The following is an 18,913-nucleotide window of genomic DNA, read 5'->3' as shown; positions in this document are numbered from 1 at the left end:
CTTTTTTGGAAGCATTTATGCCACTGTTTTGATTACTGCTATATGTTTGCATATTTCTAACTTCTCATTGAGGCATTTACATGTGTTGTATTAATAACTGCATTAATGAATTGTTATTTTCTTATGATTTTTACATTTTTTTATGTGTTTTTTTTTTTTGGTTTGCAATAGAATACTTGCGATTAATCATTTATAACACTTAGGGATATATGTATATAATTGTTTTATCTGGCTATTTTATTACTTTATAACATGTATACTGAATTTTTTGACATTCTTTTTGATCACATTAATGGGATTCCTTTATTTAAATGAGATTTTGTTCATGAATAGCAGATTTTAACTGGAGAGGCCATTTATAGTGAAACCACTCTGCGGTTTTATTCTACTGAGCCAGTAAAACATTTTTAGGCAACAATTAGCTTTTGTTGAAATTTTTGAGTAAATGATATAGACGTCATTGCCCTATTCAGATTTCCTTTTATTAAAGTCATAGGCAAAAGAGCCTTCTCAAAATTAGCCCCAATTTCCTAGAATTCACCTTCACAAGACTTAATAAAAATATTGATTTTAAAAACAATTACACATAAACTAAGACACCATTTAAAGAAGGAATACAAATATTCATCTACTGACTGAAGCTAGAACAAAACTGCAGCAGCATACTTAGAGAATTCTGCTTAAAATATTGATTACTTTTTGGAAATGTTTCTTCAGCAATCTATGTTTTTCTTTTACTACATCATCATCAAGACACTACTGTTCTGCACCACATTATTATATCACTGTGTAATACTATTGTAGATGTATGTATAATTCAAATATGCTAGAACTGCCTATTTGGCCTGGGCTACAGCCGAAAGGGGTATATGGACCAGCTCACTAACACAGTGAACAAACTAAATAAATGAAAAAATAAATAAATAAATAAATAAATAAATAAAGGCAAATGATTTAAAAATGCACACTTGAATTCTACAAGATTATGTAAAAATGCAGGAAATGTACACTTGAGATTATGTAAAAATGCAGGAAATGCAATTCAAAACAAAGCTGCCACAACTTAATGAATACTGTGTAGAAACACAGTACAACAATTCACAACGCAAAAGACAAATAATTAAACAATCAGGCTTGAGTGCCACAAAAGTATGCCAAAATATCTGCTCAGGTACCAAAAAATTATGCACAGTATGCAAAACCATGAAAAATGATGACACAAAATAATGTAATAAGAACAAGCTTGGTGCTATAGAATTACGCAAAAATACAGGCTCAAGTGCTACAGAATTATACATACACAAAATTGCACAAAAATATGTTTGTTTATCTTTATCTGGGTAACTGAACTGGTCCAAAGGCAGTGTTCTGTCACAACCCAGGCCAACATGCAATAACAACTTTTGAAAAAAATACGTACCAACAGATTACCTTCAGAGTTGCATTTCAAACCCAAATTTACGTTTAGGTTACATTACAGACAATAAGTGCTATTTAATGTGTGCTACAATTCAGGAATGTGTAGTAAAAATAATTTTAAGGAATACAGCATGGGTACTACAAATAATTTGCATGGATTTGCAGACAGCTGTGCACTTTGAGTCAGCAAAATTAGTACGATTACAGCATGCACCCACAGGTTACAATTTATTATGGGTTTCTACAGTCCCATGCACTGCTCACTGTTGGGTGCCTCAGCTCAAACCAGCTCTAAGCCATACAACGCAGTACAAACTGCAGCCAAGTAAAACAATCTATGTCATACAACACAGCACAAACTGCAGCCAGCTAAAACAATCTAAGCCATATAACACAGCACAAACTGCAGCCAGCTGAAACAATCTAAGTCATGCAATGCAGCACAAACTGCAGCCAGCTAAAACAATCTAAGCCATGCAATGCAGCACAAACTGCAGCCAGCTAAAACAATCTAAGCCATGCAATGCAGCACAAACTGCAGCCAGCTAAAACAATCTCTGCCATACAATGCAGCACAAACTGCATATGTTCATAGGTTCATATGAGATTACAAGGCTAATGGCTTAAGGGCCCTAAAAAGTCTAGCCAATATAACCCAATTTTACCCAATATATGGCCCCTAGTGTCAAAAGGATGGAATGGATTGTACACGTGCATTGAGTAGCTTACAGACTGCCCCTGTAGGCACTACTCCTGCTGTGAATTTTTGATTCCCCATCCATTGATCTAAAATGCATTTGAAGGGAGACAGGAAAGGGCTCTATTTAATGTAAACAGTAAGCCTGTTCCAAAGAAGAGGCAATCTCTGAGACACATATCTGTCTCTACAGCATGTTTTGTTTAAGTTGCTAAGTTTAGATCTCTAAATCATGTGATCCTCATGCTATTTGACTTGCAGATGTGTAGCAGCTCCATCAGGGCTGGATTTGTGAGTGACTTGTAGGTCAGGAATAGGTCACCCCTTAACAATCCGTTGGAGACAGAGTAAAGGGATAGGGCTTTTAGTCTATCCACATAGTTCAAGTTGTACACACTCAGTATTTTCATTGTGAGGAACCTCTGAAGTCACTCCAGCTGTTTTAAGTGCCTAGTCAAGTACATGCCAAATGGTGCACTGTACTCGATTATTGGTCTGATGAGGGCTGAGTACAGCAGGATTATAATTTCTTTGGATCTGGATGCCATACCTTTACTTATAAGTTGCGCCATGTAAAAGGATTTCCTCACTCCTGTGGACACCAAGTTCAGGCTACAATCTGTGTACCTAGATCTGTCACCTCTGAGTTCACTCTAAAGGGCGTGCTATCGATGTTGTAATTTTCAGAGGTATTTGACTTCCCAAAGGGTATGACAATGCATTTTTTTTTATTTAGTTTTAGGCCATGGTTCCGGCACCAGTCATTTTTTTTCTGATCTACACCCTCCTGGAGGATATCTACATCATCAGATGATTCAATGATTGCCTCCAGCTTGCAGTCATTAGCAAACTTTGTCATCCATAGGCCTTCCATATTTGCCTTGACTTCAGAGAAGTATATTCCGAACAGGAGTGGTCCCAGTACTGAGCCCTGTGGAACAACACTATTAACTGGCCTCTTGCTGGATCTGGATTGACCCACTTTAACCACATGTCCTGTCTATGAGCCAAATGGCCATCCATCTGGGGACATAAGGAATTATGCCCAGTTTTGTGAATTTATTTATAATACCTGAGTGAAGAACTGTGTCAAATGCCTTGGCCAGGTCGAGGTAGGTGGTATGTACTGTTTTACCATCATCCATGGTCTTGGGGACTTTCTCAAATAAATCCACCAGATTCAGTAGGCATAACCTGCTCTTGAGAAAGCTGATTTGGGTCAGATCCAGTATCTGGAGGTCTCCTATGTCATTATTTATCTGGTCCTTGATTATTCTTTAAATGGCTTTACATATAAAACTAGTCAAACTTATGGGTCTGTAATTTCCCAGGTCAGTAGATGGTCTCCCTTTATTCAGTGTGATGACTGTTGCTGTCCTGCACTGTACTGGGACCAAGCCAGTCCAGAGGCTGTGATTAAATAAAGATCCAAATGGGCTTGATAAGTCCTGATTTAAGCTGTTTAAGAGGCAACCTGGTATATTGTCAAGCCCAATGAAGCAGAGTTTTTAGCTGCAGAGAGTGCAGTGGCAACCTGTTCTTTGGTGAGAATTGGCAGTGGAGTGGTGGAGGGTATTTTTTGGGGTAGAACTGGGGGTGATGATGAGGAGGTGAAATTTGAGCTGAATTTGTTGGCCAGTAGATTTGCTGTCTTCCGGCTGAGTATAGATGATGCCATCTACAAGTAATTCCGCACATTGTTGGGTGTTGACATTAAGATTGCAACCATAACTGAAAAAATGCCTTATGGTTATCCTTAACTTTTTACCTCAAAGTCTGCTTTCAGAGACTTGACCCTGACTCAGTTCTTTAGACTAATGAGGGACTTATTTCTCCATTGTGCATATTCCCTCTTACTTCTTGACAGTTTTGTCTTTCTTTTGTTGTAAAACCTATTAATACTGGGGGTCCACCGGGGTGACTTGTTTTTGTGGTGTGACCTGGGTTGATTTTGGTCTGGTACTGCCATTTTCATGCAGTTGTTTATATGGTCGTACAGGGCTTTTGTGTAGGCCTCTGCATAGGTTTTTGTGTTTCCTGCATTTGGAGGAGCTTGTAAACTAGCTATGCCTTCCCTTAAAAGGGGCTAATTTACTTAAGAGAAGTTCTTAAAGTTTTTGGGGTTAGGTAGGGATACTAATTTTACCTTTATTTCAAGGGAGACCACTTTGTGATCTGATGTTACCAGTGAGGACATAACACTGGGTAGTGCTGCACTCTCCCGTATTTGTGAGAACCAGATCTAGGATATTTGTTCCCCTAGTGGGAGTCCAGGCTAACTGCACCAGAACATTTGAATTTACAAAGTCAAGAAATCTTTGGGCCTGTATATTAATGGTTGTGTATGCCTCCCAATTAATGGAGGGGTAGTTAAAATCACCCACGAGTATGGTATTTGGCTGGATGGTGAGTGATTATATTAACTTCAGGTATGGATGCATCAGTTTCCTGTTCATAGTAGGGAACCTGTTGCTATCAAGAATATGATACTGGATTTTTCCCAAGGTTAGTTGGACATAGAGTAGCTCAAGCAAGTCACATTGTTTGACCAGCCTTGAGGTGTGCTCATTGTTTATGTAGATAGCTAGACCTCCACCTTTACCTCTTTCATGTTCAATGGATATAAGAAAGGCATTACAGCCATGCACTGCCAGAGTACTTTCCATGGTGTTGAACAACATTTCAATAACTGCACAGATGTAAGCACACTCCAGGGTGAGGACAGCTTCCAGGGAGTGCAGTTTCTTGCTGAGACTCCTAGCAATGAGCAGTCACACATTTAGCTTATCTTGAGTAGCTTTTGTTATGTTGGAAGGTTTATCTGCTTGACAATGCCTAAAAAAGACACTAGAGAGTTGGATAATGTTTTGTCCAATATCCAAAAGCCTAGAAGTGACAGGTGAAGACCATCCCTGACAAAGCAGCATGGCCTATCAATCATGTCCTCCCAGGGTGACAAGTACTGGACCCTTTTACAATGGCACCAGTAGCTAAGCCAGTTGTTAAAGCTGGTCACTTTCTGCTGGTATTGTGGCATTATCCTTGGGGACAGTAGAATACCGCTCAATGAGAAGATTATACCTGCCTGTGACACAAACTCTGAGAGCTCAATCATGTCTCTCATCATATAGTCCAAGGAAGCATGTTTCAGGTCATTCATGGCCACATGGACTACGACTGAGTCATACTGATATGTAGAGGTAAGTGACATGAGTGCTTGTGTGATCTGGCGAATCCTGGCCCCTGACATAGGTTCATAGGTTGGTACTAGGCTATTGGCCCTAGGCCTATACAAGCCTTGCTATAAAAATTCCCTGGCTATTTCTTCCCACAATATTTGCTTCCCTGGACCTCTGTCTAGCAGGGTGACTGGCATGATCACCGGGGTGAATTTCCTGCAACTAACTGTAACCTTTCCCCTTATCCAGCCTGGTAAGACAGGCATCAGTGTGCCTCGTGATCGAGTCTCCTATGACCAGAATATTGGGTTGTGGAGTGTTTTGCCTTATGGGCAATAGATGAGGTACAATGAGATGCGGTGTTATGTGTTGTGATGGGAATTGTCTTGTTTGTGTACATGCAGAGTTTCTGAGGACTGTGCCAAAGAGGTGTTTGAGGCTTGGGTAAGTTACATGTGAACACCTCTGCATATGTGGGTCTATATGTGTGTGGTCCTTTTTAGGTGCAGTGAGTGATGTGTATGAGTTGCTGACAACCTGTTTGTTGCTTTTTGTGTCTGTATATGACAGTTTAGCCTTCACTGTCAATGGGTAACTACATCTCTCACATACCGTATTTGTCTGTTTGAAAATTAAGTGATTGTCAGTGTACATAAGGTGATTGTTACATTGCCTCAGGATACCCATGTCCACCAAGCTAGATGCAGCGATAGCAGGAAAGCTCCCACCTATGGTTGCATGTTCTAATATGTACTTGAAAGGATTTGCATGGTGGGTGTTTGTAACCAGATGAGGGAAGTGTGCTTACATGGTGTAAGCTGCAGCTAACCTAACCAGCAATCTGCCCAGCACCAAATCAGATGCTGTCTGAGCAGCAACAGTCCTGGGTGCTACAATAAGATAATTAGCACAATAAACTTTCACAGTAATGAAAACAAGCATTGTTTCCAGATGTCTGTGTCTGTACTGGACACTGGTACAGTGAACAGCTCCATGTCAATATGCTAAATTTATACCAGCACTGGAAATATAGAAAACTGACTTAGCCCTCTGGCCAATATGACAACTACACAGACCTCTTCTGAGTGTCTCCCAGCTCACACAGACCATGTAAACACCTACTGCCAATAGATAAATAATCCCAGTTCTCCTGATGTAAAAGCACAGTAAAGGAGTGTCCAGAGTGAAATGCTACCACAAACAAAGATATGGATACAACGGAATACTTTAAACAGCTTATAAACATGTGATTATTCAATAAAAGTACTTTGCTTTGTAGAAATTAACCAAGACCCACTCAATGTACAGAATTCATAAAGGCACTAAAAACAAGATAAACTGGTTAATAAGCCCTCCAGACCAGGTTACCACCCAGTGCCACTACATGGAAAATCTACTGACCTCTTGATGTAAAAACACAGAAACGTGCTTGCTAGAGTGTAAAAATATATTATTTTACCCAACAGCGACCTAGATAATGAGTTCAGAGCAAGTACAGCTCATCAGAAAAGATAAAAGACCCAGAAATTCATTGTCTAGTTAAGGATCGCTCAAGAAACAATTTAACCAACAAAAAAAAACATGAAATGTGCAGCCTAGATAATTGAAGTGCGTACCTCTCACACAGAACAAAAACACCAGGCCAAGCAGATCTCTTAAAACAGAAAACAAAATGGAGTAGGTAAAACAGAAAGCAGCTCTATCAGTCGCAGACAAAAAAAATATAAGTTTACTTTCCTTACCAGGCAGGGAATCATGAGCAGTGCTTGTAGTTATTCAGGCTTGCAGTCTTGTAAGCCAGGTAAGACAATCTAAGCCGTACAGTGCAGTACAAACTGCAGTCAGGTAAAACAAACAGCCAATCAGAAATTTCAGTGCTAGCTACCACCAACCTAACCAGGTATGGTTCTGATTCTATGGGATCAGGAGAGTAGTCAAATCCAGTAAATCTGTTGCTCTGTTGCACAATATCAGGCAGCTCAACTCAAGCAAGACATAGGATGTGCATAGCTCTCAACCTTCCATGTCCAAAATGAGGAACACTAGCCCTCATAATGTAGAACAAATGGGCAAAATGTGGAACACATACTAATGGCTTACTAACAACTTCAACTAGGAAGGTCATAGGATGGTTAAAATATGCTGGTTTTACTTATAAAGAAGATCTTTTAATGAATTAATATGATTTATTTCTATTTACAATGGATTTCACTTAAAAAAAAATCCTCACACTGAATGTGTGACAGTCTTTCAAAGTGGAACTTTGAGGAACTTCAAGGAACATGAACTTTTTAAGATCCCAAATGAGGTAACTTCCTTGTAATGAGGTACACTTGAGAGGTATGAGGATGTGTAATGCACCACAAATCATAGCCAGACAAAAGCAATAAACAGCCAGTAGGAATCTTCCATGCTAACCAATCACCAGCAAATAAATGTCTACAACACTGCAACTCTTGCAACAGGGAAAAAAGTTCCAAATGCAAAATACTAGCAAGCAAGACACACAAAGTCTCAAACGTAACTCAAAAGGTCACTATCCTAGTGCTGAAAGATAGTAGAACAGTCAAATCCAGTAAATCTGTTAATGTTTGTGCTTAGTCATACAGCTCACCTCAAAACTGCTTGTTAATGACTGCAAAAACAATTGGTTACAATAACCCTTTATGTTTCTACTAGATGATCATGGGGAGGCTTGTCCCCTCAAACATCGGGAGGTGCAAATGGGTCCTCTCTCCCCAGCAAAAATCACATCAAAAAGGTTTTTTTTCAGCCATTTTTTTGAAGGGGGGATGCAGTTCAAGTATTCGTTCACTCGTGGTAGAAGCCCCTTAACAGTAATGACTCTAGCAAGAAGGGCAAGGGATTTGTGCCACTTTACTAAACTACAGTAAAGAACTGTACTAGCTTGTTACAGTTCTTAACACATGATTTGCAATCCAAAGATCAAGGCTTAACCCTGAATCTGTAAAACAGACAACTTAAACGCTTAGCCATTATGCCGTCCTAAAAATTGTAATATGTGGCCTGAACCTGATGCAGTACGGACTAATTGATCAGAATACCTTCCAAATACATTATCTTTCTACACTGCTCTGCACAGACTTTCATATAAATAATTACTACTCCTAGCAGATTTGACATTAAAGTTTGCTGCCACTTTTATACATACATGGTCAGCAGTACACCCCAAATGCCCCGTGCATTCAACTCCCCATTACTTGTCATTTAGAAAAAAAAACTATCAGGTAGTGTGGAAACAATAACTGCCCTGTCTACTCAAAAGAAGCATGCCAAAGACAACACACATTTGCAATAGTTTTCCAGAAAAACAAGCACCAAGAAACAAGCAGAAAGTACTTGCACAATAATGTAACTACCATGTTCTAGATGCAGTCTTACACACTGTTTTGTAATTGTGTGATGTGTGTTTTCTTGCATTTTATTCCAGTCTGTGCAAAATAAACACACATTTCAAGTGCTGACACTGCCTGCCTAATTAAAGCCATGAACAGTAATGGAACACTGTCTTTATAGACTACCAGTGTAAAAGAAAGTTCTTTGTTATCAAAAAGTTGCCTTCAACAAAGTATCACTGTTAAGTATGAATGCAAGGCTTATGGGTTCATCTAAACATCTGTTGCTGTTCCAAGCATTGCAAACAAGAGTTTTAAACAAAGTATCATTGTGTGGTTTATAAAAGGTGCCAAGCTTGTTGGTTTAGTGACAAAAGTGTTGTGTGGTTTATAAAAGGTGCCAAGCTTGTTGGTTTAGTGCTGATCTGGTTTGATGACTGACTATTTTAGACTCCCAGACACTGCATTTTGTTTTGAAAGTCAGCAAAATCATAACCATTTTAACAAAACTGTACAAAGTAAATTAAGTCGAAATGTGGCTGTTATGACCAGAAATAGTACTTACAGGAAAACAGCTGTCATCTCACCAAGTCTGCAGCTTTCTTTCAGTTAATAGTATTGTTTTATAGTTTGTCTTTGTTGACTCTGTTGTTCCCTCCTTCTAGAGCTTGTAGCCAGTTTTTAGAGGGACCCAATGTGCTGTTTATATAGATGGGGAAACTTCGCTAGGACAGTCGTGAAATGCCTATATATATTTTTTGTTAAAATATGTAAATGCAAAGTAAGCCTACAAGATGACATTTTTAATAAGTGCCATGAGATCTTTAACATCTTCCTAAACTACCAGTAGCTTTGGGCAGATGGGCCTTCAGTTTAAATTCTCATCCAAATAACAGTATTTGGAATGCAGCATCCCTTTATGCTTTTATCCCATTGTGTCAGTACTAGAGCATGAATCCAAGTACCTGGTATAGGAGTAGATCCCACATTCTTCTGATCTCACAGACTAAAAAGTTTACCAATACACATGTATATTCCCTACAAACACTCAGTGCCTTATGCATTCAAATGGCATTTTTTTAAGGGGGGGGGGGGGGGTTAGACATGAAACATTATTAATTACAATTACTCTCATGGAAAATAACAGTAACACAGTAGAGTAGAGTGCTGGAATTGAAAAAGGATGGGACAGCTCCATTTAAGCGTACCACTTTTTGGTCAGATGTACAATGGCATAAACAATCACAGCACAGTGAGTAGCTGGCTAAAGTCATTCTTACACACTGGAAAAGGTGTCAGTAAAACACATAAAAATAATCAAAACAATTCAGTGGATACAAATAAAAGCCCCTGAAAACTGTAATATTAAGTCTCATGACTTTCAGTATAGTACTTTCTTTCAAAGAAAAAAAATACTTTTTCCATGGATTCCCTACGCCCTCAGTGAATAAGTTCTCAGAAATCATTATTTGCCCCTAATAAAGTGAATCAAGTAATTGCCAGAGACGGCTGTGCCTTATTCTGTAGGCTATTTATTATTTTGAAATGTTGTGTGACTGTGGAGTTACTATTTACAAGTTTGAAGGTTTGGTAGCTTGACCACCATGTGAGTCGGTAGGGAACAAAGAGTTCTCCTCTTGGGTTAAATAGCTGTTTCAAGTTATCCTGCTACTACGTACGTAACGGCATAGGTAACTTATTACTTGAGTGATTTTGTTATGATCGCTCAGAATAGAAGTCTTTTTCATACAGAGGAAGGTGGGCAGACAGACAAATACAAGTTTTTGGTATAATAGCAATAAACCAAAATGTAAGCCAAATGTTTACTGAAAAGTGAAGTCATTATGCTTTCCTAAGTTTAGAGCTCACAACAAAACCACCTACGGGTAAAACTGACATGTTTCATGCCCTGTTGTACTTTACTGCTTAAGCAGGGAACTATAGAATCACATGTGCTATGGTCATCACTACAGTAAACAGATGAGTATGTATAATAAATCCAACAAGAGAAACCAGGAACAAGACAAGAAAAACTGATGAAGGTCCAGGGAGCACACAAGTCCAGTATAACCACACAGCTAGTAGCAACCACCAACGATTTATTGAGCTGTTCAATTACTTAGAAGTATATTACTGTCGACTGGTTTAGTGATACTGTTTTGTCTGATGAAGGCTCGGAATTGACTGAGCCGAAAGCGCTTTCAATAAACAGTTTCAATATTGCTGCCTGCTCTTATCGCTTCTAGTGCCACATTCTTGTTTTAACAGTTTTTAGTGTTTGGAAGTCTTAGTACTACAGTTATACTTTTTTATTATGCTCTATGAGATGCCAGTATCATAGGTTCATAGATTAGTGCTAGGCTAACTACCCTTGTGGGCCATTTTAAGCCTAGCCAATTACCCCATGTGAGAATCAAACCCTGCACCTTGTGTCTGTAAGGTAAACACCTTAACCATTATGCCATCCAGATTAACAAACATGAAGGCTAGGAACTATAAGAACTGCAAAAGAAATTTCCTACAGGAGTATTTGTAGGGTATCACTGTACAGTACACCTGTGCTGAGACAGATTATAATAAAAAATATACCACTCTCTGTAGCATCTTTACATTTTTTTTCCTTACTTTCCTATTTTATACCCCCCCCCCCCCACAACTATTATACTTTCCTATGGATTTTATTTTTACCTTGTGCAACTGCAACTGCACTAACAACAAATCTCTGATGTGTTTTACAAATTTTCTTTCTCCTGTTGCCCCACTACACATACATATTTTAGGTACAGTTGGAAATGACACTTTGTATCTCAGTATGACTTTTTGATTGCCAAAATTCAACTAAATAAATTCCACATTACTAACCTCATACTTGTTCGGTGCTATGAAGTTCAGAGCTTCATCTGGATCATACAATATAGAAAAGGCCAACTCCAGCACCTCCTATTATGGAAAAGATACACATATAAATTTATTCACAATGAAAATAACAGTGAAAAAAAACAAAACACTGAACAATCCTAATCAGTGAACACCCACTACTTAAAAAACAAAAGCCTGACTCTACTAGACAACTATGTACCGCAGGACTGCATGATGGCTCTCAGTGATCTAAGATGTAATAATGTGTTGCACTGTCAGCGGTTTGTAGATACCATAGCAGCTAGGCAGATGAACCTCTCCACGCCCTGCTACAGTGGCTAGGCCTACCCGAACCAGGCTGTCTGCTCAGTAGGTATCAAACTCTCTTTCATGGTGAATCTGCTTGCCTGTCAGGCCCATCTGTGGGTTAAGTGTTACTATTTGTGGAATTGTGAACCATCTTCTCATCCATGCACACATTCTTCTCCTCTGTGAAGGGACCTCCAACACAGCCAAGGCCCCAGCAGAGAATTTTGTGAGTTTGTGCAGCAGGAGTTGTGGGTGCAGCCGAACATAATGCACATTTAACAACTCTGATGCAGACTCTGTCAGTGAAACTCTTCAAAAATAAACTAAAAGGTCGCTCAGTTAAAAGAACACAGTCTGATTACAGTTAAGTAGACATTTACCTGATGCATATCGTAACTGATTACAGTCTTGCCCTGCCTGTTATCACATATAGTAATTCAGCTATTTCTCCCGTATTGCACACCTTGCCCACAGCCTTTGAAGCAGGATGCCAGATAAACACAGACAGACTTACTAATTACAGATTAAAGGACAGAAAAGGAAGGCAACAATCAAAGACAAATGGCTTAAATAGAATCCAAGTTGACCTTCTAGAGCTGTGAAAACATTTCAGTGTTAGAAGCAGCCTAAAGGTTAAGTGCTTTGTTTCCTTTTTACTGCATATTAGAAAAGCCCCTCCCATTTCTAAAAGTGACAAATTGTGCCTCCTTTCCTAGCATTTCAGCAGCACTATGGTCGTAACTACAGGTGACGCAGTGGTGCAGCAGTTAACATTGTCTCTTCACAGCAAGAGGTTTTCTAGTTCGATTCTCAGCTGGGGTGCCTTCTTTGTGAAGTCTGCATGATCTCCCTGCATTTGCGTGGGTTTCCTCCAGGTACTCTGGTTTCCTCCCGCATTCCAAAGATGTGTTTTAGTGCATTTCTCCCTAGGCCTCCGTTGAAAATAGGCTCTGTCGTAGTTGGACTTGCCCAGTCAGCAAATGTTAAATAATTAAATCTGACTTTACAGATATGCAGGAGCGGAGTGATTGTAAACAAGGAACTGAAACAGAGATACCTTTCAAAATAATAAGCTGAAAATAAATCCCAAGCTAAGGCCCTATCTGTCTAGTCCTACTGAGTGCACTTCTAAAGTATCCCTCACAAAGTGAAATTTACAAAGTGTAGTCTTTCTACACTTCAGTTTTCATGCTTATCAAATAATGATTACAGTTTCACTTAATATTACTGGACCCCTAACTAGTTAACTGAACAGGCCTGATGGATATAACCCAATCCAACTTAATAATAGAATTTCTTTGTATTTTAGAGGAATGTGGAATGCAGCTTAATGACTATATGTTTTTTGACATGGGATGAGTTTTCTTTCTTATCCTGCTGTTTAGGATGAGTAAGGCACACAAAGAACACTAGAGGGCAGTGTGGACAACAACTCCACTGCAAGTCTAGTTTCAGCCATTCTGTGATAAACATTTTGTTTTATAATGGACACTTACATACATTAACTGTCACATCTGTGTTCCAGTGTCTGTCAGCCTCAGTTTGGGAAGTGATCATTATTAAGTGCGCAAGTGTGGTAAGAGCTTTTAAGCGTGTCTGCTTAAAGCATACTTAAAGCATCTGTTCCTGATTTTCAGCAGTGCCCCTGATTTTGGCTCAAATTTTTGCTTTGTCCTCCCTAAAGTGTTGATTTTTTGAGAAAAGGTGGTAGACAGCACTTAATGACAATCATTATAGCAAGAGACTTTTTTAAATTCACATCTGATTATTCCAAGTTAACATGACCAATACTTAATAGTAAATAATAGCTTAATAATAATAAAGTGATTCTAAATCAAAATCTTAGGCCTTGATTGTTTTGGCTTCATTACAAGTCCAGGAACTAATAGAATGGAAGCATGCCAAGGAATCATAGGTACAGCTATAATGCCAACGTGAAAATGGCATGCAGTGGAGGGGGGTTAGGAATGTAGGAAGTTAGTTAGGATCAGGAAGGGGGGGGGTTGTGTAAAGGTAGATGGATAGGTAGAGGAAGGGCTTTAAAAAGCCACACGTGGACAGGTAAGATCTCTTTTCAATAGCACAGCAGGACACTCAGAACAAGGATAGAAGAAGCGGCATTCTTTTGCAACAATAACCCCCCCCCCCGATGCGCAGTAGCAAGGCCCACCCAAACCTCACCCAACAGTCTGCACATGGCCATTTTTTTCATTATACTTGAATAAACATGAAGATGGTTCGGCAGTCCGCATGAATATTCATCAGGTATTTCCGACATTCAAATGGGGAAAATGTCATGTTTTTTTCCTACTAATAGGGACAAAACCAAAGCATTCTTGTCACTTAAAATGAAGAACGATTATCACAATGAAGTATGCGGAGTTCGTTAAAGGAAAACAGTCATTGTCCATTGTGTCTCTAGCTACATGGTTCTTACACTTGTTTTCTATTAAACTAGCAGGTTTTGCATTCTAGTTAACAGTTACTTAAGCAAGACTTGATGGTAGCAGCACAAAAGCAGCAGCCACTGCAGATGTGGAAATACAGTAGCTGGAGAGGTATCTAATACAGGCAAGCAATTATTCTTTTGCATCAGTCTAAATGCATACAAGCACTGTTTCCCTTTTGAAAATGTTACCAGGGATGACCTTATAAAATTGCACCCACCCATTTGTGAGCTAGAGTATCATGCCTTGTATTTGACATATGAAATCCACATGTTTAGTTTTACATTGTGGTATCTAATGCTTTATTTAGGAGTTTTTTGGATTTGGACAAAACGTGCAGATATCCTACACATACTGTTTGCAAACACATGGTTTTCTGATGAGCTGATAGTCTAGCTCACTAATATTACTTTTTTTCCCTGCGCTTTTTGTTCACCTGTGATATCTAATGCTTTATTTTGGAGTTTTGTGGATTTTAATAGACTGTTTACCATTTACAAAATTTGTGTAATCTGTTTTGACAAAACATGCAGATATCCTACATATACTGTTTGCAAACACATGGTTTTCTGATGAGCTGATAGTTTAGCTCACTAATATTACTTTTTTCTGTGCTTTTTGCAGGGGGGCAAGCCCCCCCTGCACCCCCCATGTATATAAATAGAAAATTATGAATAAAAACTAAAAATATACCAACTCCAAGACCGCACTACTTTGAGGAAGAGGGTAAAGTACTTTAGCCAATGAATATTAAAGATGTCACAAGCAAATCTGCAGGACATGTCAATCATGCATCATAAGCATGCTACATTACAGCCATTAGGCATGTCAATCAATCTGGCCATACCCATTCCTGTGCAAAACGGCTGGGGGGTACCATTGTAGAACATCGCCAAAGAAGCAATGGCACACAGGAATACACAGGAGAAACACGAGGGAAGTCAGCAACAAAAAAGTGATGAACGAGAATCAACAAATTACTGAAAAGAGTTCAGCTTCAGCAGCATTTGGAAATAACGGGAATTACTAAGACTTCAAACTTGAGTGCTTACTACACGTTAAATGAAGTTGTTTAATCTCTTACACACACACACTTTTTGTAAGATAACTCTTGATCTGATGTTGTTAATCTTCGGTCATTCCTTACTGATGGGTTATTGGCTCCATCCTCGGAACAGAGCCGGACATATATCAAGCTCGCATCAGCCAAAAACTCTTGAGCCAAGGTCCTACCCAGAATACTTTGCTCCCTGTTACCTCGGATCTCGTTTGCTGCATTGCTGTACAGCCATGTCAAGCCACTCTCTTCAGCTAAGTGTATAATTTTTTGAAAGTTTATATATCGTTTCTACTTTAAAGTTTTTCAAACAGTTTCTTTTATTATTCTCCTACCCTATTGTATCCTTAAGACTCTCTCCCTTTAGTCTATTTCCCTTTATTACCCTTTTCTTACCTTTCAGGTAATTCTTTATTACCATCGTTGGTAATCCTTCTCCTTCTCTCTTCTTACCCTTTTGGGTAGCATTTCCTCTTGTTTTTGATACTGTTTTTCTTCTCCACTTCATTATGTTGGATAAGAAAAGTAATGTTGGTTTTAAACAGTGCAAGGATTGCGACCATAAGTTACTGCTTTCTGATGGCCATGACTTATGTGTCTATTGTATGAATGTCTCCCACCTTACTGTGGATCCCCCGTGTGGGATTTATAGAAAATTTTCAACCAGGATTCTTAACAAGAGAAAGAACAAGTTAATCCTGAAAGGTCTTCTCAAATCTACTTTCTGTGAGGCTCACCCCCTCCTGCTAAACCCTGTAAGAGGCGTTCTTCCTCTTCCTCATTGAGGTTGCTCACTTCATCTCCCTCTGGAGATCATAGGGAGTCGACTCATAAGAAGGTGAAAATGACTACTACTTCGGCGCTGCCACCTGTGACCCTTTCGGCTCCAGGCTTGGCATTGCCCCAGTTGATTCTTGCTCCAGCCATGTTCTCCTTATCGACACTGGCACTGGAGTTCCCAGTGCAGACAATTATGGCTCTGACAGTTCTGGCGCAGCCCTTACCAGCACCGTCCATGCAGGTACAGTCCCCTTCGGCATCATTGGTGCAATCCTCTTCGGCCCCGTGTATGGCATTATTGTCCTCCACGGTGCAAACACTTTTGGCAGCGACATGCTCTTCAGTGCAGTCCTTTTTGGCACCATCACTGTTACCGGTGCAGACACTTTCCTCGATGGCACCGTGCCCATCGGTGCAGACACTTGCTTTTATGGTGCAGACACCTTCGACTTCTATGATGCTGACGTTGTCGGCATAGACTACTTCGACACCATTCTCTTCGGTGCAGACATCCTCAGTTCCGCGCTCTGCACCTCTTGAATTAACAAGGACCAAGTACTCTCCTTCCTTGAATCCATTCGCTGGTAGCCAATATAGTCCTTATCTAGAAAGTCCAGAATCTCCATCAGGTTCCTCTATGAGGTCGTCCAGGAGCCTCTCTGAGCAAGATGTGTTGCGGTTTGTTGACCAGTTGTTTGTGGCCAGAGGTCTTTCTCAACCATCGAAACCCACGTTCCCTCCTTCAGGTGAATGTATATCTTCTCAAACTCCAACATACACTCCTCCTTCGACTTCCACCCAAGTACTGAAGCCCATAACTCCGATAGCAGCTTCCCTCCCTCTGACCCCAATAGTGGATCTCACTTTGGAACTGGAGTCGTCCTTGTGGCCCTTGGTGCACTGGGCATTGGGCTCTTCTCAGGCCAGTGGCTGTGCCATGGGGGAGGGCATTCTTGGTTCCATGCTGATGTTTTTCTATGGCACCCTCCAGGAATCCTCCCTCTCTCATGCTTCACAGTCCTCTTGAGACTCCTGGTCTGGAGGTCGGCTCATCGGGGCGGGGTGTGACCCCGGTTCCGAGGTTGTCGTGCTCGGTTCCGAGCTCCCATCCCTCCTTGGGTGGGCTGACCTTCCAGGCCATGGAGAGAGCATTTGCCACCGCTGGCAAACCCCACATGTTGGAGTCCTCTCCCCCCTCTGTGCCACAACTCTCACAAGCCACAACCACCGGACACCAGGCACAAGGGCCTCAGGTTTTTCCTTCTCAGGAGACCCCCCTCTGTGCAGTCTTTCCCAGAACCTCAAACTGAGGACGTACCCCACAAAGCTTCATGCAAGAGGAAGCACATGGACTCCACTGAGGAGTCTTTGACCTTAGATACGGACTTTGATGATGGGAAAGGATCCCCATGGTCACCCTCTGATGAGGTGTCCTTTGGTGACATCCTCGAGATCCTTAGACAGAGGGGTGACTGGAAGTCCTCTAATCCTTCCTCAGAGGAATTTGTATTCCTGCAGGCCTTTCGTGCCCAACTCCCTACCTCGTGGGTTACCCTGCCAGCCAATGAGCTTGTCCAACTCATCGTCCAGCATGCATGGAAGGCTCCTGACACCCTGGAAGTGATACTGCGGAGGCCTGATAAAATATTATCGCCCCCAGCTGAGCATCCCCATTGGTCATGAGGTCTTCCAGTAGATGCTATGGTGGTGGCGGCTGCAACTAAGAAAGACTTGGCAGAAGAGAGTCAAACTGTCCACCCACCCAACAAGGAGTCCCGGGCGATAGATAGACTAGGGAAGCATGTGTTTGCTTCATTGACCTTCGCCGTAAGGACTTTGAACTATATGGCACACTTTATGAGGCTCCAGAGGGATCTTATCAACCAACTCTCTGAAACCTTAGCAGGGGCAGTTTCTGATGAGGTCCGTGATAATGTAGCTTCTCAGATAGCCACCCTAGAGTCCATTTCCAATTCTTCCATGCATCTTATTTCTCATGCAACAGAAGGAGCGGCAGGTGTGGGTATAGTCATGAGACAACATGCCTGGATGCGCCTATGTGGACTCCTTTATGGCTTCCTTCATGAACGCCCTCATCAAGGCTGCTTCTTTGTTTGGCCCTAAAGTGAAAGATATGCTGGCAAGGTGCGAACAAGATGGCAAGACCCTGCCTGCCATTGGTGTCAGACACTCCACTCCTCAATGATTCTACCCCAGAAATCAGAGGAGTGGGAAGATGTGGCACATGAAATCACAGGGCTCTTTCGGTGATGCACGTGCCAAGTTCTCCCCTAGAGCAGAGGGGGAAGCTCCAATGGAAGACGCCCCTTTCAGAACAGAGGAGGTCCGCGAAACCAGGATTCCAGAGATTCTTTCTCTGGCCAACCCTATCAGCGCTCCTGAAGTGCTGATAGGGTTGGCCAGAGAAAGAAGCAGTGCTCCTGAAGCTAACCCTTTCTCTGATCTAATCTTTTTCTGGCTAACCCTATCAGCGCTCCTGAAGCGTTGCCCGACTGCTCACCTCTGGAAATGGTCAGGGGTAGTTTTTTCTTGTACCCTGCCTGATGAAACATAACCACCAATTCTTGGGTACAACGGATAATACCCAGAGGTTATCTCATCCCCTTCCATCTTTATCCAACCTCATCCAGAGTGTTACCCGATGTTCCACACAGTCAAAAGGAAGCAGCAGTACATGAAATCCAAAAGCTGCTACAAAAAACAGTCATCCAAACAGCCCCCCAGACCAGATAGGATCCATTTTTTACTTAAGGTTCTTTTTAATACCAAAAAAGACAGGGGACTGGAGA

The 18,913-nt window shown here is 40.8% G+C and overlaps 1 protein-coding gene across 5 annotated transcripts in view; it reads right to left on the bottom strand.

The window, feature by feature from the left end:
- ELMO2 (engulfment and cell motility 2) overlaps positions 1-18,913 on the bottom strand; it is a 1,277,433-nt gene that overhangs the window by 28,282 nt on the left and 1,230,238 nt on the right. For all 5 annotated transcript variants that reach the window (XM_044090132.1, XM_044090131.1, XM_044090133.1 and 2 more), the window contains one exon: positions 11,514-11,591. In XM_044090132.1, coding sequence (XP_043946067.1) covers positions 11,514-11,591 — 78 coding nt within the window. The remainder of the gene's footprint in view (positions 1-11,513; positions 11,592-18,913) is intronic.

Source organism: Protopterus annectens, chromosome 12.part0 (genome assembly GCF_019279795.1).
Source record: "Protopterus annectens isolate FY-2018-M chromosome 12.part0, PAN1.0, whole genome shotgun sequence".
NCBI classification, from domain to species: Eukaryota; Metazoa; Chordata; order Ceratodontiformes; family Protopteridae; genus Protopterus; species Protopterus annectens.
Note: the sequence above shows the minus strand (reverse complement) of the source record. Positions and strands in the feature narration are given on the sequence as shown.